This window comes from Lycorma delicatula, chromosome 1 (assembly GCF_047948215.1).
Source record: "Lycorma delicatula isolate Av1 chromosome 1, ASM4794821v1, whole genome shotgun sequence".
In the NCBI taxonomy this organism is placed as follows: Eukaryota; Metazoa; Arthropoda; class Insecta; order Hemiptera; family Fulgoridae; genus Lycorma; species Lycorma delicatula.
Window position 1 is genome coordinate 80,883,474 of NC_134455.1, and position 27,322 is coordinate 80,910,795.

Here is a 27,322-nt window from a genome sequence, read left to right on the forward strand (position 1 = left end):
ATAACCAGTGTGTTTGTTTTCTCTGATTTTACTATTAAAAGACTGTTTGTATTTAATTTAACTCTTAATTGGTAAATTATTTGTTTGTTGATAAATGGTTTATTTGCAATTTTGTATTTTTAATTTTTTTGTTATTGTAGCTGATAATATTATGTAATTGTCCTTTATCTGTAGAATTTATTCTGTTGGAATTTATTTCAGAATCTACAACCATATTCTTAATAATGTTAATTTTATTGTTTTCAATTAAGTTGAATTTAAATGCATTATTGATTCAAATATATATATATATATATTTTAATGACTTGACGTTCTGTTTTTTGCTCATGAATGCTTTTTTTACCAATTGTTACTTCATCAAATGAGTTAAACTGATCTTAAAAACTACTCATAAACTTTAAAATATAGGAAAAAGAAATTTGTTTTCTTCCAGACATTTCGTAAAACTGATTATATTAAATTAAGAAAACATTAAGGTTAGTCACTGGAAGAAAGGTAGATGTCTCTTTTCTATATACTAAAATTAATGAATTTTTAATATACATTTAGTTGATCTAATGAAGTAAGAATTGCCGTGAAGCATTCATAAGCATATACAAAAAATAAAAAGAACCAGTAAAGTGTGTTATAATTTAAAAAATAATAAATTTTGCATTTTTCTATTACTTGTTATGTTTTAATATAAAGTGTTCATTAATATACATATGCTGTGTGTTAACAGGTTACCACTGTCCCTGATGAGAAGTTAATAAACAGTTTACCAGAAGTTTTAGTCTCTCTAGGAATGCAGCCAAAAACTTCAGCCAGATTTTTAGCAGGAATTCCAATTAAGAATTGTTACTCAGTTGTTTTAGATGGGTGTTTAATTGGTTACATACCTCATGATTCAGCCCAAAGACTAGTTAATAAACTACGTGTACTTAAAATCATGGGTGAGAAGGTAAAACTGGGCTATAAGCATCATTTTAATATTGTAGTTTTATAATGTTTTAATTGTAGATAATCTACAGATTTCAAAGAGCTGTTGTTACTAGTTTGACTTGTTTGGACAACTTGAGGAATGGAATGGCCTTGTTGTTTTCATAGCATTAGCATCAAGACAGTTTTGGTTCCAAATCTTCATGGAGGATCCCACACTTCTCTTGGAGATGTCAGCCAATATAAATTACTGCTTTGTACTTAATTAGAAAAAGAGGAAAGTTGTACAAAACTGTATCCATGTATTTGTGTACATGCTGATTGACATGCTGCTCTTGAGCTTATCTTTCCCACAAAAAAGGACGGTGCATGGGTTTGTTAGTTTTCTTATGTGCTCACATTTTTATATTAGCTGCTATTGGCACAGAATGGACCAATGGTGGTGCGCCGGACAGCTGTACATGGCAGCTCTCCCTCAGCCAACTCTCCCGCTAGAAGCAGTCCATTGTCAGTTAATTTACAGATAATTTATTTTTATTTATTTCTAACCGCAGATTATCTTTATTTATCTAATTTTATCAATAAAAGAAACATATTATTAATTAATATTTAGCAGTAAAAAAAAAAATAATTTTTATTTAGCAGGAAAGAGTTGGTGTACATCTGGCTGGATGTGCGCCAACGACACATGCTCCACTCTGTGCCAATAGCAGCACTAGACTGGCAACTAACAACAACCTCACACAAACACAAACAAGAGTAAATGAAGAAGTCAACTTCCTGTTATCAATATGGCTAGCGTTAAACGTTATATATCTATTAAAACTATTAAATTCTATATCTACTCATTCCTTAAGCCTATTTTAAATATAAAAACACCAAAATGTTCAGAAAAATATTCTCTATACACTAATATTCCTTTTCTTAAAATATTTCTGTAAAATACTTGATATTCTAACAAACATGAAGATATGAATAAGTTAAGGCTCCAGAAGGCAAGCCCCGTGGCTAGATAGTCACATTCCCCTTTTAAAATAGTCATCAGTAGTTATTTTGGAATTATAAAGAAATTTATACAAAACCAAATACATATAATAGATAAATAAAAACAAATGTAAGAAGTAGTAAAACAATTTTAGCTTAATTTATTAATAAAATAAAATTGGAAGCAAAACATATAATAGAAATTTTCATGAGCAATCCGAACTGAAATTGTTTAACTTAAATTCTTTACAGGAAAATAGATTGTGTAGTAAAAGGTGTATTGTATGAAAAAAAAATTTTTTTTATAATCAGATGGACATAAAAGATACCATTATGGGCAAAGAAATCTTAAAAATGTACTTAAAGAAAATAAAGCCACCTACATATAGCATCTATATACATCTGGGGTAATTATTTGATAATGTAGAATGGCATAAAATGTTCAAGAAAATTTAGATTTAAATGTAATGAAGATTTATTTATAATCTCCAAGAATCATATAGCTGTTAGAATAGTAGATGATGATGATGATGATGAGACAAGAATAAAGTTTGATGTTTTGCTTTTAGAATTAATACAGGAATTGAAGAAAAAATGTTGAGTAGACTAGCAAGGAGAAAAAGATTGTTTAAATTTGTGATGCCTTTGTTTTTTTTTTTTGGCAGAAATCAAACATGACTTAGAAGAAATATTAAATGGTGTGGATTTATTGCTAAGATAGAACCTCAGTTTGAAAATTAGAGTTAATAAAACCCAATGAAATGTGAAAGAAAGAAGGACATGAGGAATTAAATTAAATAAGGGAGGGCAATATACCAGAAGTTGGGGAAATTTTATTTTAGGTAATAAAATTACTGATTAATTCCAGATATCAAACGCATTGAGAGTTGCAATGCAATTAAGAAATCTGATATTATCAAATATTCTTCCATCAGTTGCTTGGCTGGCCTATTCATTTCTCCATCCCTTTCTGTTATCTACTAATCTTTAATTTCAGCACATTTGTTACATTCTACATCTTTAATTATTTGCTTTGAACATTTAAATTTTTGGCTCTCCCTACAGCCTTCCTTCATCTTCAATAATTACTTCCATTATTAATTAAACTGGGCTATCTGTATAGTGGTAGCTTGTAGATCAGCTGATTTCAGTATGATTTCCAGTAAGGGTTTGGGATATTTTCACTATCATTCATCTCATTTTCCTTTCAAAAAATTGTATGTGCAGTAGGTTCAAGAAATCTCCATATTTAACATGTTGCAACTGTTTTGGGAAACTCGCACAATATTCAATTTCTAAGAAACACTCTCTTTCTGAAGGTTGTATTCCTGCTCTCAAGTTGATGCAAGACAGTGTTTCAGTTGTAAAGCCATGACTGATGTAAGTAGATGCAGTTACAGTGTTGAAGAGTGGTTGGTGAATGTGTTAGGGTATACGAATGATGGATCACAAAGAAAACAATGCCACAAATGATGAATGCATTTTGTGAATTTTTTACAAGAACCTTAAAGCAATAATGCTTGATTAGGAGAAACATCCATTTGCTTTCAGTGATGTTAAATACAGAAAGTATAGTAGGCAAAAAGAGATGCAAATGGAAACAAATATCACTGTTAGATTAAATTAAGCAGTATCCAGTTAAATCTATTTGTAAAAAATGACTACTAGACTTAATATACTTCAGGCAAGAATGCATAATCAATTTTAAAAAAGACTTTAATATGAAACCATTTCAACAAATTTTTGTGAATGATAATCAAGTGGAGATATGGAACAGCCTACTTGTTCTTTGTATACATGTTCTTCTTACGTTGTAAGTGCACACTAAGGAAGGATTTTTTGAAATTTTGAATTAAAAGGGTTAAAATGGATTTAAATTTTTTAATTTCTCAGTAACAAATGATGATATCTTGATTTTTGGCATGTGAATATCTAAAAACCAATTTCTAGATTTTTTTAATTTGACCTTGAAAGAAGTGAAGTGAGGAAAAAATGTTGGACAACGATTAAACATTTTTCCCGTTTCTGACTATACTATATAAGATATTCACTTAATTTTGGCTTACAAATACTCCTCAGATAAATTTTTGGATTTTTTTCATTTTAATATTTTAAGGGGTAAAAAACATACTTGTTTTGTTTTTTTGTCATTTTATGCTACCACTATTGAATCAGTCTTTATGAGATGTAGTAACATTGTGATTGTAATTTATTTCTGTAATTCTGATTATGTATTTCACGAGCAAAGCTGCGACAGGAAATCTAAAAACCAATTAGTGGGTCCTAAACTGATCAAATTGTTGCTCTGAAGAGATTAGAATACACAGATTGTTTTTTATAAATTGAACAGACTTTAATATTTATTTGTCATTATTATTCTCACAAGCATAAGTTTAATGAACACAGGGGGGTCTAGAGGCGTACAAAAATTAAACTTTTTCTAACCTTTTTCCGTTTATTCAACTTATCTTACAACATGTTGTTCAGAATTAAATCCTCTACTAATTTTATTTAAAAGTTTTACTTGTTTATTACCAATTTAATAAGGTTATTGTACATCAGGCATAAAAAAAACAGTGTTTTATTTTTATCCCAATTTATTGGTTTTTACCCCAGATTTCTTAAAAACTACTGCAGATCCAGTTCTGGGATCCATTGTATTCAATTTTTCTTGTCAAAAACGATAAGAAATCACCAATTCTGCCCCTTAATTAACATCCTAAATTTCAGTACATTTATTTCAGTAGCTGAAATCTGAGCAAAATCTTTCACTAGCCTTAACTCGTAAATGGATCATTTTAGGACGTATGTTTATATGAACTTTTTCCATTATTTTCATGAGCAGAGTAGGTTATGAAAGTCCTGGGAGAACTTTATGATACTCTCTCTCTTTCTATATATATATATATATATATATATATGAGGTATACTCATAAAATAAAGGTAATTTGGTCATTAAAAAAAATTAACTCATGAGAAAAGTTTTTTACTTATAGTTTTAGTGTACTACATATCTACTTCACTTTTCCACTTAATCACCATTAAGTTCTAAGCACTTTTCATAATGTTGCACCAGTTTCTTTAACCCTTCTACTTAGAAGTTCACGGCCTGGGAATTGAACCAGTTGGCAATGGCAGTCTTAAGTTCCTCATCGTTTTCAAACCATTATCCACCAAGCCACTTTTTCAAATGCAAGTAGAGGAAGTAGTCGCTAGGTACAAGGTTGGGACTAAATGGAGGGTGGTCAAAAAGTTACCAACGAAAATCTTTAAAAAATGCTTGTCCACTGTAAATTCTTTGCTCTTTGTGTTGGTTGGTGAGCATTTTTGGTACCTACCTTGTACACAACTTGTGATATCAGAGCTTTTCTGTGACAGTCATGTAGATAGAGATGCGTCCAACATGTGGAAATTTATCAGCCAGAGCAGTAATCGTCAGTCACTGATCACATTGTAGTTTTCGGTTCACTTGTTCAACAATTTCATTGGTCTGAATACTGGGTCTGCCACTCCGTTCTTCATCATGCACATTTGTGCAGCAGCCATTTTTAAAGTCTCGACACCATTGTGTAACCTTCCCTTCACTCATTACTGTAGGTCCTTATACTAGGCACAACTGATCAATTCAGCAACTAAAGATCCTTTTGCAGACCACAAAAATCGAATTGCAGTGTGCACTTCACAACTGGTGGGAGAAACAATTGTCACGAACATTGCGATCTGCACTCACCAGCAGGTAAATAACTACTGAATCAAAACAACTGTAATGGCTTTGTAAATAGCCGATAGATGGCCCTGCATGCGTGAAACTGTGTTCAGACTCACTAATATTTAAATATAAACCGACAGCCCTTACTTTTTGAATATGCCTCGTGTGTTTGTGTGTGCATATGCATGCACTCACGTATATATATATATAAAGTTTCATAGTTTCTTGAAACAGATTTCAGTGATACTGTGTGGCATATGCAGCGAGAAAATATTTTGCTATTGTCATAGATAGCTGCCTAAAAGTGGCCGCCGCCTGCCCGCCTGATGTGTTTGTTAAAAAAAAATTTTTTTTGTTGTAATGACTGGTAATCTGAAGTTTTTTATTCATGTTACAAATAGTGTTGTTCATGTCAGTTTAAAATACATCTATAGTGTTCATTATGAAAGTTTTAAAATTCTTTAATTTAAGTTTTTGGAATTATAAATAATGGAAATTCTTTTGGGGGAAAGCCTATAAAGAAAGCTTAATTATCTGAGATATCCGATATGTCTAATTACACCTAATTATCTTTGATACTCTTCATGTTGATATTTTTTTTTTCTAATTCACTTAACAGGTTCCTAACACTATGGAGATTGTGCTACTTCCTATAAAACAGACAGTCTGCCAGTTTCCTGGACTATTCCTTTTTACTGGTCCTGCACGTCTAATGCGACCAGTATACAATTTAAAAGTACAACAAATAGAATTAATTGGAACACTGGAGCAAGTGTATCTTGACATATCTGTTACTCCTGAAGAAGCCTATGATGGGGTAAATCCGTGTTTACGTAATTAATATAAGTAATTTTTACGATGGCTATCCAGAAAGTATAACAGTTGCACAGGTGACTTCCTGCTAACATTACAGTCAGTTAGTTTCCTTTTATTAATATTGTATAATATTAATAAAATCACCCATACAATGCTGCATTGCATGCAGCATTGTATGGGTGATTTTGCAATGCTGTACAGATAGATTTTAATAGGGATGAAACCACTACTGCCATTTTGTAGCTTACTAAAACATGTTTAGTTGCAATGGATCAGTGGAGTGGAGAACAATGTACTTTTGCTGTAGAAGTATTTTACCAAAACGAAGATAGTTATGTAATCACTCAGCATGAATTTTGAAAACAGTATGTAATTGATCACAGTCATTGAGCAGGAAACTGCAAATCAGTTTAATAAATTCTCTAATGAAATCAGACTAAAGTTAGTTAAATCAGAAAAGCTACCAAAATCAGATACACCCAGTGATATACTGATAATATTAAAATAGCCTCAGACTCAGTCTTTTTCATTTTAATGGATGGAAATGAAATGTATATCATAGAAAAATAAAAACTATGGTGTCGATGGAATATATATAGATATATTAAAAAATGAATAAATTTGTATGTCTACCAATATCACATGTAATAAATTTTTGCATTGTCAATGCTACTACCACTCTGCAATTCAAAATGGCAGAAGTAATTCCCATCTTCAGATTGGGAAATAAGAGTGATGTTTCCAATTATTGTTCTATTGCACTGGTTTCAAATATAACTAAAGTTTTTAAAAAGTACTTTTTACCAGATGAGTTGAATTTTTTTATAAAACATAGTGTAATAACTTTAAGACAGTATGATTTCTAAAAAGGTGTAGGTACTAACAAAGCTTTGGCAAATTTAACAGTAAAGATTTATAATAGTCAAAGAAAGTCAATCAAAGAAGCTATAGAAATACGGAATATGAGGTATTGCACACAAATTATTCAGAGTTATTTAAGTGATAGTACAAACAATAAATTAAATAAAACAAAATGTTATATCAGAAATGTGAACATAGGTGTTCCTTAAGGAACAATACTAGGACCACTTCTGTTTCTAATATATGTGAATGACATCTTCAAAATTCTACCTGAAGGATGCATTTTTGCTTACACTGATGATATAGTAGTATTAAGCTCAGAAAAGACCTGGCAAGGTACTTTTGGGAAAGTGAATACGTATGTTGCTCTTGTAAATGAGTGGCTAACTGAAAACATTTTAACAATAAATATTGAAAAGACCATCTTTATAACTAACTCAAACTATTCTACTACAAATAAAACAAACTTTTCTGTAAAAATTCAAGATTGTGAAGTGAAAGGATTTCAGTATACCAAATGTCTCTGAATATCTATAGATTCACATTTAAAATGGAATGAATTTGTGGAAAACTTAACCTAGAAGACAAAATACCAGCTGTTCATTTTTGCAAAACTCTCAAGGCTTTTGAACGCAAAAGATGCTGCTTTCCTTTTACTATGGACTATTTAATAGTATAGAAAGCTGTTGTGTAATAGTTTGGGGATCAGCATATGATAATGCATTAAATTCAGTATCTAAAATTAAAAACAGAATTTAAAAAAAATAACAGATAAACAGTAATGGAAGAATTATTAGTATAACAGAACCTCTCCATCAATAAAACAAACCTGTATTGTATGTGCATTAAGCTTTCACTATGAAACACTAAAAAATAAATTTCAGACATCAAGTAGGACTAGTAGAAACAAATCTCTGAATTTACCAAATATTAAATTGGACATTGGTAAAAAGATTTATGTATATGTTAACCTCTACATTTCTATAGACTGCGCAATGTGTACAAAATCATTATTAGTCAAATCCACATTATTGAAGAATAAAAATAAATAATTGGATTTTAATGCAATAAATTAAGATTGATGTATTTTAAGTAAATAATCAAAAAAAGTACTCTGTAATTGGAGATTACAAAATAGATCTTTTTATTTTATGTATATGTTTTATGTAATTTTCTTGTATGTTTTGTAAATCTGTAATTTTTATATCAAGGTCTGCACACAGAGCATAACAATCAGCAGAACTGATTCATTCTATTTATAGAGGTGTATCATGTTACTTTTGAGTACTTGAATTAAATCTTGCTATTCCATCAGCTCATGCCATCAAGATTGGTTCAAAACTTTGAGGCCACTAGTTCTACACTAAAGATGAAAGGTGGCAGTGTAAAAACAGTACATACACAGTGTATAAACAATACATACGAGAATATTGCAACTATGACAGAGGTCCACACCAGTTACAACATCCCCATTCTATGTTATGTGGATTGTCTGACCCCAATATATGGTAAATTTTACCTAAGCATCTCAGACTTCATCCATATAAGATTCAAATAACTCCTACATAAACATGAAAATGAAAAAAGGGTAAATTTCTGCCAAACTTTACTGCAGTTAATGAAAGACAAGTCCTTATTAACAATTTACAGATGAGTGACGAGGCTGATTTTCCTTTGTCAGGATTTGTTAGCAAGCAATATTTCTTATACTGGGATTCCAAAATCTTTAGAATTCCGTTACAGATGCTGCAAAGAGTAATGGATGATTTGAGCAAGAGACTTATTGAATGTATGTGGCAGAATGGCAGTCATCTGCAAGATGTCATTAACATAAATATGTCTTTTTGGTGATGTAAAATCAAATCTAGTAAATGCTTTCATATCTATATTGTATTCATACTTGTTAAAACCAAATAAAAGGTAATTTACTCTTAATTATGTTTTTAAAATCGCCCTTAGTTATACTAATTTCCTTACTAATAATTTTAAAAGATTTATGTACTCTTTTCCTGGTTGTGTGACCTGATTTTTAAATAGAAGAAACATCTGTTCTTAATTTCCAGAAGTCATTTGGAATTCAGTTAAAGTATTTCAGTAAGATTTATTTTTACAGCTTGTTTTTAATGTTTGTATATTCATAGTGTCTGTTTTTCATTGATTTGAATGTATTGTAATTAAATGGCAGAAGTGATATTTCTTTAACTTTCTTGAGGTCACAGACTGTTATAAATCTAATATTTGAAAGAAAATTCCTTAGTAATCATATCTGTGTTTTATTCCTGTCAAATAGAATACTGCTGAGAGAGGAAAAGATTATGTTAAATTCTAAAGTATCTGTACTTATAATTTTAAGAAATATTCATAAAAAATATCCATTGTATTTTCAGAAATGCGCATTAGGATATGCAATATTACTCTTCTATAAGTTGAATATTTTGATATTGGGTTATATGAGACCATTATTGACAGTTATTCAGTATGGCTTCCACTTAATGGAAATATGCTATTTACATTGTTTTACTTTTTTCTTATCCATTTTTAATATTTAATTTTGTATGTTGTTTAATTTTTAGATTACTACACATCAGGAGTTATCAAAAGACAGTTTTCTCAGTAACTTGGCCTCTCTTATACCAATGCCTGATTACAACCAGAGTCCACGGAACATGTATCAGTGTCAGGTATGTTCACTGCTATTTTTATTGATTGTTATAAGGAAGGTAATTTGTTACAAAATGTTATATTCATGTATATTTGTCCTTTTAACTCCAAAATAACGGCAGATTTTTATAATTAATGTGTCAGATTATTTTTCTGTGTCCTATCTGTGGCAGGACTTTATGATAATTTGAAAGAAAAGTCAGTCGCAGGTATTATTAGAAGAATCGTTCCCCAGTATATTGGTGGACAGAAACATCGCTCAGAAATGTTGGGAGATTGAAGATGGTGCTTGAGGACCAAAGGATAGTTTCAAGGACTGCAATATAATATCTTGGAATATGGGTGGATGCCAGGATGTGTTTCAGCACCCACATCTTGGAGGCCTTCTCGAAGGTTGAAAAGGTCATGCATCTGGTTACCAGATTACTGCTGAACTGTGGGGGACCGAGGCTGCTGTCTGGAGTGATATACTCTATGTTACTTTACTTTGCCAAGATATGGGGAGGAGTCATTACATACGGCATATACAGAGGTGCTTTCAAATCAGTACACAGAAGGAGCAGCCTCCATATTACAGCTGCATATCGCATGGTTTCTCGAGAAGCAGTCAAAGTGTCGGCAGGAATATTACCTGACGATCTGGAGATCACCCACAGAAATAAGATTAAAGAGCAATGAGCATCAACACCTATGGAAAAAAGAAGAGCAGCTAGCTCCATCATGGAAGAAATTAGAAGAGAATGGCAGATGCATTGGAACACTAGTGATAGAGGCTGATGGACACACCGCATAATTGGGGATGTTAGAAGTTGGTGCGAGAAGACCCTTGGCTTGCTGGATTACTGTTTCACACAGTTTCTAGTGAGCCATGGAGGGTTCAGAGAATACCTTTTTAGATTTAAGCTAGATCTCTCCGCTAATTTTCCAGTGTGTCTAGAGAAGGAAGAGACAGCACATCACATCTTCTTTCACTGCCTCCGATTTGAGGATACGAGAAGGGAAATATTGGACACCATAGATAAAAGGGAAATGTTCCTTCCAGAGGAACTGCAGCCGATCTTGTTGGAAAGTGCAGAAAACTGGACGGCTGTAGCAAGGTTTGCTAGGAAGATCATGTAGGAGCTGCATGCCTGGGAGGAGTCTCACAGGTCAGAAGAAGGGGTCATCAGAGGGTGTGGGGGCGGACAGGTGCACGGCTGAGAGCCTAGGGGGTTTCCCGTATGTGTGGGGATCGCCTGGATGTGATGAGGTCATGGGCATTCCACTCCCACATCCAATGGTGACCTGTGGGTTAAATATACTGTAGTGTTCAATTGTATGTGAGGTGTTTGTTTATATGATTGGATGTGACTGATCTTGATATGGTGTGTGTGTATTTGGTATGTTTTCTGAGTGATGATTGGGCCTGTGGTGACTGAATGTGTGTGAGGATTACTTCCCCTTCCTGAAGTAATGCACACCAGCTGTACCAGGAAGTGTGGGTATCCAGAGGTGGAGGTTTAGTCAGTAGTGCACAGGAACACCTATGTATTTAGTAACATCTTGCAGAACCTGTTAGCGAGCCCGACATTGCCCAGGTGCCTGTGAATAGGGTTCCTCCACCTCTTTAAAAAAAAGTGGATGTTGATACACTACTAGCGCACATATTGCACTACTATGCCCTCTTTGATCTTGTTGATTATTGTTTATTCTACAGGTTATAATCATAAACCAGGTTTTATTTAGTTTATAAAACCAAGTTTCATTAATCATCATAAACATGGTGATCAAATTTGGATTATTTTTTGCCATCTTTTAAAGCCTATACTGCTGATCTTGATCAAGGAGCAAATTTTACATCATTGTGATACATGTTCAAGTTTTCTGTTACAAGTTTTTGATAACTTTCATAACCAATCCGCTATGTCACTCAGCTTATTATAGATTGTTTGGCATGGATGAGTTTTTCCCATTTTTTGGTACAAAGTACAAGTTGGCTGCACATAATTTTTTACTGATACTCTGCTGACCTTAAAACATGTTGTTACCCAAAACCTTGTGTTCAACTCATTGTTGTTTAAAAGCCTAAAAAAGCTTTTTTAAGAAAAATCTGTGAAGCTGATTTACAAAATTTGACAATTTGATGTAAGCATGTTTATCAGCCTCTGCAAAATAGTGCTAACATGATTAATAAAATCAAAGTTTTTCATTGAACACTTGTACATATATACATTATCACTTGGTATTTTGACTGACTTGGGAGTAACGTCCTAAAATGTTCCTCACAAATATATTGTTAATTACATTCACTGCTACTGTTCAATTCTTGGCAAGGATCTGGTTTTTGGTCTATTATTTCAATTACCTTATCTTTTTAAATTCCCATGTAAAAGCATATCAGGATTTCAACACCAAACAAAAGATTCTTGTAAACAAAAAGAAGCATTTGCTAGATAGAATAAGTTTTCTATTTTTTTTTTCAGATGGGTAAGCAGTCTATGGGTACACCTTGTCACACATGGCATGTACAAGCTGAAACTAAACTATACAGATTACAGACACCAGCATCACCACTTTTCAGGCCAGTCCATTACGATAAACTAGAAATGGATAATTATGCTATGGGTGTCAATGCCATTGTTGCTGTTGTATCATATACTGTAAGTGACTTATTATTGAATCGTTCCTAAATTGTGTTATTTTTGTTCCATAAATTGTGTGTCAGATGGGCCCCTTGCCTTTGACCGCAGATCACAAGTTGTGAGGTTTGGAGATTTGTCAGAGGCTTACAGCAAGATTTTCAAAAGAAAGTGATGCATTTTTGAGTCGGATCATCACCTGCGATAATCGTGGGTTCACCTCTACACTCCCCAGTTGAAACAAGTTAGTATGGAGTGGCAAAGGAAAGGGGAGGCAGCCCCAGTGAAAGCCAACTGTCAGCTGGCAAGGCATTTTCCTCATTGATTTTTTGTGTGAGCGACGCATAATCAATGCTGCTTACTACTGTGAGCTGTTGAATGAGCTGAGGACTGCTATCACCACAAAAGACCAGACCAACCAATTCAAGAGGCCATCCTCCAAGACAGTGCCAGGCCCCCATACTGCAGCTCTAATGGTCTCAAAAACTAGAAGAAATGCAATGGACTCAACTTGATCATCCTCTCTACAGCCCAGACCTATAGCCCTGCTATTTTCATTTGTTTGGGCTGCTTAAAGAAGTTCTAGCGAGGCAGTGATTTGAAAATGATCAGGGCATGGAGGAATTCGTGCGCAATTCGCTCTTGATGCAACCATTCTACAATGCTGCAATAAAAAACCTTCTTTCTCACTGGGAAAAATGTGTTTCTAAAGCAGGAAACTATGTAGAAAAATAAATTATATTTGTCTTTTATTTTTCAATAAATAAATAAAATCCTGTTATATTTGATTTACCCTCATAATTATTAATACAAATTGGTTATGAACAATAAAATAATAAGCTTAATATTACCAAGTTATATAAAAAGCTATTGCCAACTTCATGGATTCAGCATCAGTTATTAAAATATTTCAGCTAATGCATTACCCATTTTGGTTTAAAATTGATAGTTGTCATGACAGATCATAACAATGAAATTATTTTTCTACAAATAACATTAGATACACCCATCATTTTTTCCATTAGAATAAAATGTAATAATCCAGACTTGATGAGATTCCCATTGATTATTCCAGATCAGCAAAACTTCACAACAACGAGAACTTAAATAACCTTATTTGAGGAAATTAATTTTCTACTTCATTACCTTATCATTTTTTAATGTAATTTAAGTTAGTGTTTTGTACTTACAAGATATTATTTTTATTCATTAAGTACAATTTAATTACTGCAAGACATTAATTGGTGCTGCAATAAAAGGTTATAAGGGTGATCATAAAGTCACACAACCCAAACGACAACATGACAACAAATTTTTTTAGAAAGCCCTTTTATTAATTTACAAAATAATAATAACATTTACAAAAGTATTATTTACAAATTTAAAATAAGTCCTGGAAATGTCCACCATGATTTCCAATGCATGCATCCTTACATTCCAATGCATTCTTACATTGTATGCAACCTTTTTCAGTATAGCAGTAGTGATATTTGATATACAGTCCTCAGCATTTTGTTTAAATTTATCAAGTGTGTGCGGGTTGTTTGAGTACACATTATCTTTCAAAAAGCCCCACAAATAAAAATTGTAAGTATTTGTCCAGTGAACATGGAGGCCATAGACCATGAAAAATTATTTGCATTGCTTGCCATACATGCAGTTGCTGTGTCTTGTTATAGCCAGCAATCACATTCATCTGCATATAGTAAAGCTACAAACTGCATGATTATTTCTTGATACTGTTCAGCTATGATGGTCTCCAAAAAAAGGTAGGCCAACAATTCGACGAGATACACCACACAACACCCCAATTTTTTGCAAATGTAATAGCTGTTCATATTTCAGTTCTCTGAAGACCATATTCTGTAATTTTGACTGTTAATAACATATCCACTAAGATGAAACCAAACTTCATCGCTGAAAAAAATCTTTTATAGAAACAGATATGTCTTTTCGAATGAAACTTCTAAACCACCAATACTGCACTCCTTTCTCCTTATCAAGTTCTTGGAGCTGATGACTTGCATTAATCCAGTACGAATGTAATTTTAGAACTTTAATAGCCTTCTGGTTAGAAAGTTTTCGAAGCGACTTTTTTGGTGAACGAAGAAGTGTTTCATTTATCATCTGCAGATTGTCGTCAGTTAAAACGCTTGGACGGCCAGTATGCTTACGGTCATGCACACTATCTGTATCCTAAAAACAATTAAATAAACAACATATAATTGATTTGTTTGGTACATTAGCATCTGGAAAAGTATTTAAAAAATCTTGACACTTAACATACGATTTTAATTTGCAGTAACTCAACAATAAAGATGCATTGATCTTGCGAAAAGATATTGCTGCTCAGACTAAACAAACTGCTTGGTGCCATGCTCACTGTTGCTTGGAGGTGTGATCTAGCAGTGCTACCATACGCTACTCTGTCACACAAAAAATTACCCTAATTAAAATATCTTTTACAAATTTAACTGTCATTCCTACAAAGGAGAAAATTTTAATTTGCATTATTTTACGATCACTCTGTATATAAGTCTTTTAGATCTCTCTAAATGCTTATGAGTATTGAAATAGCTGGTACTTTTGATTTATGAAATACGTAGCTAGTAATGGTGGAAATTCATTAAAATATTTGTAGCACATGACTTCGGAGAAGTTTGTATCATCCATTTTTCACAATTGAGTAGTAATGATATGATGAAATTGTAATTTCGAAGTGTATGAAAATGTCATACCTGTCTGGGATTCAAACCCAGAACCTCCAGATGAAAGGCCGAGACACTACCATTCGCACCATGGAGGCCGACCAGATGTAATGTCATATGAATGATTAAACTATATATTCCACATCTTAAGTTTTTTGGGCAAAGTTGCTACTGATGATATTTAATATTAATATATTGACTCTAAAACCAAGATAATATCATCCAGATGGTGTAAAAGCAGTTTTTTACTGCCATTAAATTGTTTACAGTAAAATCTAAATCAATGGTGGTAGGATATTTTGGTTCTAAAAATATTTTGTCCTTTGAATTTATAGAATGAGAGTGATGTTAATTATTTGCTTACGCAGACATTAGGTGTAAAAAATAAATGTTCAAACAGGCTGCTCTTACATAACCTTACATCTTGGTGTTGGTGCCTTGTAGATTGAGAATCGCTTTTAACATATGATGAAATTACACTACAAACTATTTCTGATTCTTTCTATAAAAGTTGTACTATGGAGCATGTATTATTATTATTTTACTTTAAACATGTATTTATTATTTTATATAGATACACATTTCATAAATAACATTTACATGAATAGTATGCAAATATTTCCTTACAGGATAATTGTTGATAAATTTATTGGTATTATATATTAAGAACTAATTGTTAATATCAGAAATTTATTTTTCAGGGTTATGATATGGAAGATGCAATGATTATCAATAAAGCATCATTAGAGAGAGGATTTGCTCATGGGTCTATACTTAAATCTGAATTTATTGAATTGAAAGAGGTTTGTTAAATTAATTTTGTTTATATTTCCATTTCTGTTCAAAGTATTATAATGCAGTCATTAATAGTTCCCATTTTAATTAATTTGATAACATGATATAAAATTTTGTTGGGATGATCTTGAAAACATGAACTACTGGTCAATTACATTAGGCCTAGAGTCAGAAAATAATAATTACAGCAGTAAAATATTCAGTTTTTGAAAGTTATCATTACATAAAAACACAGGTCTATAGTTTTTAATGCTGTGAGAGCAGGAGTTTGGTATATATTTCCTGGTGATGGAATTGGCATATAAAGGACTTGCAGACAATCTACTCCCACCCAAAAAAAAAACAAAAGAAAAACTATTTAACCCAAGATTTATCCTACCAATTAAGTAAGTAACTAAGAGGTTTTTTCATTGAACTTTCCTGGGTGTAGTCTACTTTTCTCATTCTTCCTTATTAAACAGCCATGAGATAAAATCTTTTTATAGATAGAATTAATCACAAGATTAGGATCTTTTATTTCTATTGGGACATTGTGAACATAACTCTATTCGCTGAGATCAATAGGCAGCAGTACAAAACATCTTTCAGTTGGAAAATTAAAACAATAATTTTGCTATTGTAATTTTCCCCCAGGCCTTGAAAGTCAGAAAATTTTGATTTAGTCAGGGAAGGTTTTGAAAAATCACTCTAAGTGAGAGAAATCTATTGAAGTTTGTAAAATATCAGGGAAAATTTGAAAAATTTTATTTGAGCAGAAAAATTACTAAAACATAATGACTACTTATGTATTTTCCTTACTAAAGATGCTTCAATCAATAGAAAAAAAATAAAGGAAGTTTTGTAGAAACTCTTTTCTTAAATTATACATCCGATTGAAGTTTGAAATGTTCAGTAGTAAAGTGTATACTTGAGATTGAGCTTTGTGCACGAATTTGAATTTTTCAGTCATTATTGAACATCAAAAACCAATTTTTCAATTAATAATTGTATATATATATATATATATATATATATATATATATTGCTAGCTTGACAGCTACAAATTAAGAGTTCCACTCCCTGGATAAAAAACCATTGAATCCAGTCAAATTTTATTGAAATCTGATTGGACAGTGTTGTAGTCAAATCATATTCAGTGATTTTTCATTAACATTCTACTGCATTCAACAAATTTCTTCACTGGGCAACCAATTAAATCCAATCAAATCTTATTCAAATTAGATAAAGATCTTGTCAGATCCCATTGAAATGAAGTCAGTTGGATTCAATGAATTGTTTTAAGCAGTGCTGCAAATTTCAAATGTGTATCTAACAATTTATACAATGAATAAGTAAGTATTCATGCTGGTAACGTATACGTATGTTACGGATATGTGAGTAGTCAAAGTTTTTGAATAATTTTTGAGTCAAATTGAGTATTTTAGAACAGACTAGTTATGAGTATTTAAAAACAGTTTTACTGAGAAATATTTTAAGACTCTTGTATTCTCCATCTCCAATTATTTTCATGAATATGGTTTAAAATACTTCTGTTGTGAAATATATTTTCATATTACATTAAGGTTGAGGAGGATGAAATGGGAGAAACAATACTGAGATCTGAATTTAAGAGAGCATTAAAAGATTTAAATGGCAGAAAGGCTCCTGGAATAGACGGAATACCTGTAGAATTACTGCGCAGTGCAGGTGAGGAAGCGATTGATAGATTATACAAACTGGTGTGTAATATTTATGAAAAAGGGGAATTTCCATCAGACTTCAAAAAAAGTGTTATAGTTATGATACCAAAGAAAACAGGGGCAGATAAATGTGAAGAATACAGAACAATTAGTTTAACTAGTCATGCATCAAAAATCTTAACTAGAATTTTATACAGAAGAATTGAGAGGAGAGTGGAAGAAGTGTTAGGAGAAGACCAATTTGGTTTCAGGAAAAGTATAGGGACAAGGGAAGCAATTTTAGGCCTCAGATTAATAGTAGAAGGAAGATTAAAGAAAAACAAACCAACATACTTGGCGTTTATAGACCTAGAAAAGGCTTTCGATAACGTAGACTGGAATAAAATGTTCAGCATTTTAAAAAAATTAGGGTTCAAATACAGAGATAGAAGAACAATTGCTAACATGTACAGGAACCAAACAGCAACAATAACAATTGAAGAACATAAGAAAGAAGCCCTAATAAGAAAGGGAGTCCGACAAGGATGTTCCCTATCGCCGTTACTTTTTAATCTTTACATGGAACTAGCAGTTAATGATGTTAAAGAACAATTTAGATTCGGAGTAACAGTACAAGGTGAAAAGATAAAGATGCTACGATTTGTTGATGATATAGTAATTCTAGCCGAGAGTAAAAAGGATTTAGAAGAAACAATGAACGGCATAGATGAAGTCCTACGCAAAAACTATCGCATGAAAATAAACAAGAACAAAACAAAAGTAATGAAATGTAGTAGAAATAACAAAGATGGACCACTGAATGTGAAAATAGGAGGAGAAACGATTATGGAGGTAGAAGAATTTTGTTATTTGGGAAGTAAAATTACTAAAGATGGACGAAGCAGGAGCGATATAAAATGCCGAATAGCACAAGCTAAACGAGCCTTCAGTAAGAAATATAATTTGTTTACATCAAAAATGAATTTAAATGTCAGGAAAAGATTTTTGAAAGTGTATGTTTGGAGTGTCGCTTTATATAGAAGTGAAACTTGGACAATCGGAGTATCTGAGAAGAAAAGATTAGAAGCTTTTGAAATGTGGTGCTATAGGAGAATGTTAAAAATCAGATGGGTGGATAAAGTGACAAATGAAGAGGTATTGCGGCAAATAGATGAAGAAAGTAGCATTTGGAAAAATATAGTTAAAAGAAGAGACAGACTTATAGGCCACATACTAAGGCATCCTGGAATAGTCGCTTTAATATTGGAAGGACAGGTAGAAGGGAAAAATTGTGTAGGCAGGCCACGTTTGGAGTATGTAAAACAAATTGTTGGGGATGTAGGATGTAGAGGGTATACTGAAATGAAACGACTAGCACTAGATAGGGAATCTTGGAGAGCTGCATCAAACCAGTCAAATGACTGAAGACAAAAAAAAAAAAAAAAAATTATATTAAGATTAATTCTGAATAGCTGATATTGGAAAATATCACCAGTTTTTGAATTTCCATGTTGAAAAATCATAATGAATTATGCGCTATTTTGAACATTGGTAAAATATTGTTAGATTTCCATCTATATCATGGTTATTTTAGTCAGGAAAAATTTGAAAATAGTCAGGGAAGATCATATTCAAAACTTTGGGGAACTCTGTATTGGCAAGAAATTAATTAAAATAGTCTAGTATTAAATTTTTTATCGGTAAGAATGTCATTTTTATACAAAAATAATCTTTGAACCCTGCTTATTTTTAAGTCTAGCGTCAACAAAACAAAGAGTAATAATGAATTTATTGAAAAAATAAACAATTGTTATAAATTAAAAAATTTGACTTAGAGGTACTAAATGAATAAACTAAAATAATATTTATATATATATATATATATATAATATTAATAATATTTAATAATCCAACAAAAATAATAAAAATGAAAGAAAATATTTAATTCATGATATAGCCTGAGGGGATCTATCAGGTTGGATGAATAATGGAATAGCTATCTTAAGAATAGGCACTCTTGTTTGAGGCTATTAAGTGTTTCAGACCCCTCTCTACCCCTTATTACACCAGACAAAAGACTTAGTGCTATTACAAAAACCTTTCAGAACTTTCACTTTTACTGCTTAAGCCCAGTGAATATAATTTATATGAAAGTATATGCTGATCTGTATGGTCAAATACTGATTTAAAGTCCATGAAATGTTTTTAGTATTTCATCTTTAACATTTAAACTCAAATTAATTACACTGAACAAATTAGAAATATTATCTGTTGTGAAAAAAGCCCTTTCTAGAGTCTGCTTGATAATTATTATCTAATACTCCAAACTAAGCACTCAATTTCCAATCTACCTAATGATATCCCTGTAAAGAGTTTAGCGATTGCAACCTTGAACATTACGCCTGTGCAACTGTTTACTGAGGTTACATCATCTTTTTGAATGGAAAAATAATTGATTTTGTAAACTGTACTAACATATTCTCCTTTTGCTGTATTTTATTATATAATCTCAACACCGACTTTAGAAGTTCAGAGGTATATTTAAAATATACTCATGCCACGATAGATAGATATTCTCTCTCACTCCCTTTCTCCCTCCATCCTACACACTATCTCATAAAAAAATGTGTGTGTAGGTCTACAACTCTATACTAAACTTATTATTTCAATCATGCCTGTAAATACTGAATAGAAAATTTTATTAGAAGACTGGAAGTATATGCTGATCTGTATGGTCAAATACTGATTTAAAGTCCATGAAATGTTTTTAGTATTTCATCTTTAACATTTAAACTCAAATTAATTACACTGAACAAATTAGAAATATTATCTGTTGTGAAAAAAGCCCTTTCTAGAGTCTGCTTGATAATTATTATCTAATACTCCAAACTAAGCACCCAATTTCCAATCTACCTAATGATATCCCTGTAAAGAGTTTAGCGATTGCAACCTTGAACATTACGCCTGTGCAACTGTTTACTGAGGTTACATCATCTTTTTGAATGGAAAAATAATTGATTTTGTAAACTGTACTAACATATTCTCCTTTTGCTGTATTTTATTATATAATCTCAACACCGACTTTAGAAGTTCAGAGGTATATTTAAAATATACTCATGCCACGATAGATAGATATTCTCTCTCACTCCCTTTCTCCCTCCATCCTACACACTATCTCATAAAAAAATGTGTGTGTAGGTCTACAACTCTATACTAAACTTATTATTTCAATCATGCCTGTAAATACTGAATAGAAAATTTTATTAGAAGTCTGTCTATTATATTTCTTTCTAGTTTTATTTACTATTAGTATATTTTTTTCTTTTTATTGTTATACAAGTGTATATATATATATAAAACTAGCATTATAATGTCTATACAGCAAATTTTATTAGTGTAGAAGTTTTCTTTACGTAGCAATTTGAAAATACCTGCTGAGCATCTAAAACCGAACCAAGGCAGCTTGAAGTGCAGTTATTCAAGTGTCACCTTAACACTGCTACTGTTACTGCTTTTATTAACCCTGCTATTAATTTTTTTATTACTACTCTCATCTGTTGTGTCAATCTTAAACTGTTAATTTTTCAATCCTGTGTATCATTCTTCATAGTTTTGTTTCTAAAATATTCAGTCACAAGGGCAGGGGGTCTGCTATAATGAAAGTTTATACACTGGATCCTTTCAAGAAACGCGTTAAATATTCATATAAAATTTCCAAATGCCAATATTCCAGGAAAGAGTGACATAAAACATTTAGTTAAAAATTGGTATGCAATGGGGTCTGTTTTAAATGCAGGACAAAATAATTAACCTTTTGTCAGGATTCCAGAGGCCATGAATTTCTGACATTCCTATAAATCTATTCATAAGTTATCACAACAAAGCAGTGTAAAATACACATCTTGCAATAAGTTTCTTTACGATTTAAATTTGTAATCATATGGTGCAATGGTTTAAGAGAACAGACAGACTGAAACATCTTAATTACTGTGACTGGCTTCTCAAAAACATTCTTGATGAATGGATAAACGGATGCTGTACTTCATGTCAGACAAGGCATGGTTTCATTTATCTGGGAATGTTAATTTGTGTCACATCATGTATTGGATGTTTGAACATTTTCACAGATGTTTAAGCACTCACTTCACAATGAGAAAATCGGTTTATGGTGTGCTGTTTCTGTTAATTGTATAGTGGGACCAGTGGTTTTTGACTCGATAGAAAAGTGTACCATACAGTTTTTAGAGAATACTATAATCAGTTAATAGGTCGTGTTCTTCCAACATTCACAAATCAAACAGTACACTAGCACACATTCGTACGGCTGTAATAGAAGAATGAACTGTCAGCACAGGGCAGTGGTCTCCACATTCCTCACATTTTGCAATCCATTTCCTTTGTGGATATTTGAAGGACAAAATTTATGATGAAATCCCCACACTTTTGATGAACTGAAGGCAAACATTCAAGAAGATATATATGGCATTGGCAACAGTGTTTTGCATCAGGTGACTCTCTATATTATCACTTGATATGAAAGTACATCGTTGTGCAGGATGCTCGCTTTGAACATCTTTTATAAAAATATATTATTATATAAAATTTTGCTAATGTAAATACAGAATTTAATGTATGTTTTGATTTCATTCATAAAATTTTACATATCACAATTGTGTTCAGTCTGTAGCAGTTTGGTTTTAAGTTGCTCACACTATAGCTCTCTGTAGCTACATTTTTTTTTTTTGCTGGCATCGACTGCTAAGGTCATTAGCCCTCGTCACAATCTTTAAAAGAAATTACTATCACCGTCAGGGTCGTCATATGTAAGGGTGTAAAGGCCCTTACATTTTATTTAAAAGCACAAACTACAACAGAAGACAAACACAACACTTACGAGGTGTAAAGGGCCCCGATCTTAAAATTTGAGATAAAGTTCTCAAAGAACATGAACATGAAAATAAAAAAATACAAGTTATCAATACCATTATCTTCTTCTTCTACCTGTCTCGATTATTTATTAGTTTAGCACCCTCGGGGCGACCAGAACCGTCCTTGAGCAGTATATCAGTCGCGCCAGGATGCTGTGGCAGTTGACTCCCCCTATAAACAGGCTACAGGCATCCATTGCGCTTACCCATATCCTTGCACCCTCAGTCCATCCTTGAGGGTCCCCCCATGCCATCATTGGACACACCCCGACTCACTGCTCTTGAATGCAGATGAGCCAGGGTGGCCTAGGCAAGAGCGCTACCTCCCGTCACTATACGTGCCACGCTTCGAGACTCCCATACATATAAAAAAAAATTCCTATTAGAGATTCTTTATCACAGCTTTAAATTTTCATTTTTATAGACTTTTAAGGAGTCCACTGGCGTGTAAATATGCAACTATTTTTCTTTCATTTCCATTAGCTAAATCAGCAGTAATATCATTTCTCAGCAGGAACCTTTTTCTGAGGTCCTCATATACGGTACACTCTTCTATTAGATGCTTAATTGTAAGTGTTTTATTACAAACACTGCACATTGGTCTCTCTTCGCTGGTTAACAAATATGAATTTGTTAATCGCGTGTGACCGATTCTAAGTCTGGTCACAGCTACTAGTTCACGGCGAGTCAACTTCACGTCGCTTTTCCATTTATATGGAGAAGTTTTTACTGAGTTTAATTTTGTATTTAAATTCCTCCAAACAGTACTCCACTTGTTTCTTACCATGTTAGTTAGACAGTTTTTAACATCTGCCACTCTTACAGGAAATGCATCCAAATCATCGCAGACTGTTGCCTTTCTGGTAGCTTCATCTGCGCTTTCATTACCTGTAATACCAGCATGCCCTGGAGTCCATACAAATATGCATCGCTGTCCTCATTGAATTAGAACGTATAAAATGGACAGGATGTTTGCAATTAGGACATCCTTAATGTTCTTGTTCCGAATTGCAACAAGTGCACTTAAAGAATCAGAACATATTAGCACTCTCTCTTCGCAATAGTGTTCAGTGTAGCGAAGAGCTTGCTGAATGGCAGTAAGTTCTGCCATGTAGACACTGGCCATATCTGGCAGTTTCCAAAAGTGGGCTTCTCCATTTACGTATACGAAGCATCCAACACCATGTTCAGTTTTAGAGCCGTCAGTATGAATTCTGATATGCTCTTCATAGTCACTGACGGTTCTAAAAATTCCTGTTGGATGAACACTGCTGGCTTCTTTTTTATTTCTCCCTGAGAGAGATCCAACCTTGTATTTATCGCTGGCAAGAGTCATGGTGGTATTTTTCTTGTGGAAATTGCTAGTGTTTCAGGAATAGCAATTTCGTATTTTCTTCTTAATTCGTGGTACCTAATTCCGGCTGGTCTGGAATAGGTACCACGATGTTCATAGGATGATTCGTAAAGAGTTTGTTATTTATATGAGCAGGAAAAGCCCATACGTTTGCTGCATATCTTAACAAAAGGATCTCTCTTCTATAATGTAGTGGCATTATTTCGGCTTCGGACATTAGGCTAGTCGCCGGACTTGTGCGGAAAGCGCCTGTTGCATATTTTATTCAGCTATTATGAACTACGTCTAACATTTTTAAATGCGACTTCCTAGTGGATGAATATACGATACATCCGTAGTCTAGTTTAGATTGAACCAATGCTTTATACAATCTCAATAATATCTCTTTATCTGAGCCCCAATTAATGTTCGATAAACATTTGATAATGTTTAGGACTTTTTTGCATCTATCACTCAAGTCCTGTATATGTAATCCCCACGTAAGGGATTTATCCAATACAGTCCTAAAAATCTTACATTATCCTTATATTGTATTGGATTATTGCCAATTGTCAACGTAAGACTTTGGTGAGGAATTCTCTTCCTACAGAAGTGTACACAGCACGTTTTTTCTGGTGAAAATTGGAATCCATTATTCCTTGCAACTTCATTTAGAGCGTTAATCGCCCATTGCAATTTGTATTTCACCATAGCAGTCTTGTTGCTGGCATACACAATTGTCAAATCATCAACATAGACCCTTCTGCTGATTTCTACTGGAATGGGTAATATCAATTTATTAATGGTGATCATAAACAAGGTACCGCTCAACAGCGAACCTTGTGGTATGCCATTTTCCAATATTCTTACAGATGAATATTCATTGTTGACGCGTACTCGGAAAGTATAGTCATTCATATAGTTGCTGAGTAAACTGGCAGATTGCCACGAATGCCCCACTCATGTATCTGGAGCATTACTCCATGTCGCCAGGTCATATCAAAAGCCTTCTGCAGATCAAAGAAGACTCCAACACAATGCTTCTTTGTGATAAAGCTGTTGTATATAATATTCTCTAAGTTGATCATTTGATCTGTGGTAGAATGGTATTGCCGAAAACCTGCTTGATATGGTGATATCAGGTTTTCTTTTTCTAAAACCCTAACGAGTCGATTATTAATCATTTTTTCGAGTATTTTTCCCATAGCGCACGTCAAAGAAATAGGATGATAGCTATTGGGATCTGTTAGATTTTTATTTTTCTTCGGTACTGGAACAACATGTGCTTTTTTCCACTGCTGCGGGTACATTCCATCCCGCCATATTTGATTATACAATTCTAATAATCTGCGTTTTGCAGTGGTATTCAGCTGCCTGATCATATTATAATGGATTTCATCCAGATCAGTAGCTGTCTTGCCTGCTTTCTCCAACGTTTTCACGAATTCCTCCATTTTAAATGGTGCATTATATTAATAATTATACTCAGTTCGGAAATTTAGTAGACCTTCAAGTTCTTTTTTCGTCCGAAAATCTTCCTCGTAGTTAGCCGTTTTGCTGGCCTTCTCGAATTGGATAATAACTGATTGGATAATAACTCTGCGATTTCATTTGGAGTATCTTTAATTTCGTCTTCATCTTGAAGGTTAGTTATGGGAGCAAAGTTTTTACGGCCACAAATCGCCTTCACTTTCCTCCAAACGTTTGATGCATTAGTGGTTCTGTCGATGGATGACACGTATTGCTGCCAGGATCGTTTTTTCGAATCTATCATGAGACGTTTTGCATATGCCCTGTATTTCTTAAAGGCAATAAGATTCTCTGTGGTTGGACGTTTCTTAAAAGCGTTATATGCCCTTTTCTTTCTTTTTATAACTTCACTTATTTCATCGTTCCACGATGGAACGGGTTTCTTCGTAAGTTTCCCAGATGTTTTGGGAATGAATGTCGATGCCGACTCAAGTATCGCATTAGTTATAGCGTCGACATCGGCTTCGATAACTCCAGTTGTTTCTGGGAGTATCGTCTTAGCCGTGAAGCTCGTCCAATCTGCCTTATCAAATAACCATCTTTTAGAGATGGGGTATATTTTTCTTGTAACATCAGTTACAATTTGCACCGGGAAATGATCGCTTCCATGCAAATCATCTAAAACATGGAAGGTGTAACTCGGTGCTATCGATCCGCTTATGAGTGCTAGATCTATACAGGATGTCGATCCATCTCTGGCATTAAAAAAGGTTCCTGACCCATCATTTAAAAGAATATGTTCAGAATTCATCAGGAACATTTCCAATTCTCTTCTGTGGGGATCTACTCGATCCGAACCCCAAAGAGAATTAAGAGCATTAAAGTCACCCACCAGTAAAATAAGTGGGGAAAGCTCAGAAATTAATCGTGCTATGTCATCCTCCTTCCAATCAAAATTCAGCAAGTATATGCTGCAAACAGTGACCTGAAGCGGACGCTTCATTCTAATGGCGACCGCTTGCAGGTTTGTATTTAGATCAACAACTTCGGCGGTAGCTCTGGTCGTTGTTAATATGGCTACTCCACCTCTAACTCGTACATTTGGCGGTTGATCTCGCCGAAATATATCGTATCCTTTTAATTTAAAATTTTCATTTCGGCTGAAATGTGTTTCTTGTAGACATATACAAATCGGGTCTACATCAAGTACCAAGCGTTGGAGCTCATGGATGTTTGAATAACATCCATTGATGTTCCATTGTACTATCGACTCGCTGATTTTTAATTAAATTATGACGTTGGTTTTCCTTTCGGCCAGTCGTTTTTCTTTTCTTCAACATGCTGCGAACAGCCTCGTGTTCGCGGAGAACGTCGTCGCCCTTATAGCTTTCCGTCTCCGAATCGGAGACCACCGAAGCCGCCGACGACGACGGACATGGATCGGCACCGATTGAGAGGCGGCAACCTGGCCGGCCCCGGACACGGGGATCGCACCAGTCACCGCCTGTGGAAGGGGGGACACTTGCCACTTGAAACCAGTCACTTTCTTCTCATGAACTAAAATCTCTCTAAGACGGACTTGAACTTCTGGTTTAACGTCCGTTTTCTTCTGAATGGGAGCAACTTTCTGTTTCAAAGATTTATCTTCAGGAGGTTGTACAGTTATCTTTGGCTTAACTGCTTCTTTTCTTCTGAAAGGCTTCATTTTATTTTCAATGATCCTTTCAATTAAGCCAGCCAAAGTGGGCGCAAGTTTGTTAATGATCACATTCTCATCAACAGCAACCGGAGCAGGAACGAACAGCAGCCGCAGCCTGAGCATAAGTTGTTGTTGCTCTAGGTCTGTGGGCATTTACAATCTTC

At 33.4% G+C, this 27,322-nt stretch overlaps 1 protein-coding gene across 2 annotated transcripts in view; it reads left to right on the plus strand.

Annotated features, from left to right (window-relative positions):
* Polr1B (RNA polymerase I subunit Rpl135) overlaps positions 1-27,322 on the plus strand; it is a 176,013-nt gene that overhangs the window by 109,710 nt on the left and 38,981 nt on the right. For both annotated transcript variants that reach the window (XM_075356937.1, XM_075356931.1), the window contains exons 11-15: positions 722-940; positions 6,231-6,428; positions 9,862-9,969; positions 12,412-12,588; positions 15,977-16,078. In XM_075356937.1, coding sequence (XP_075213052.1) covers positions 722-940; positions 6,231-6,428; positions 9,862-9,969; positions 12,412-12,588; positions 15,977-16,078 — 804 coding nt within the window. The remainder of the gene's footprint in view (positions 1-721; positions 941-6,230; positions 6,429-9,861; positions 9,970-12,411; positions 12,589-15,976; positions 16,079-27,322) is intronic.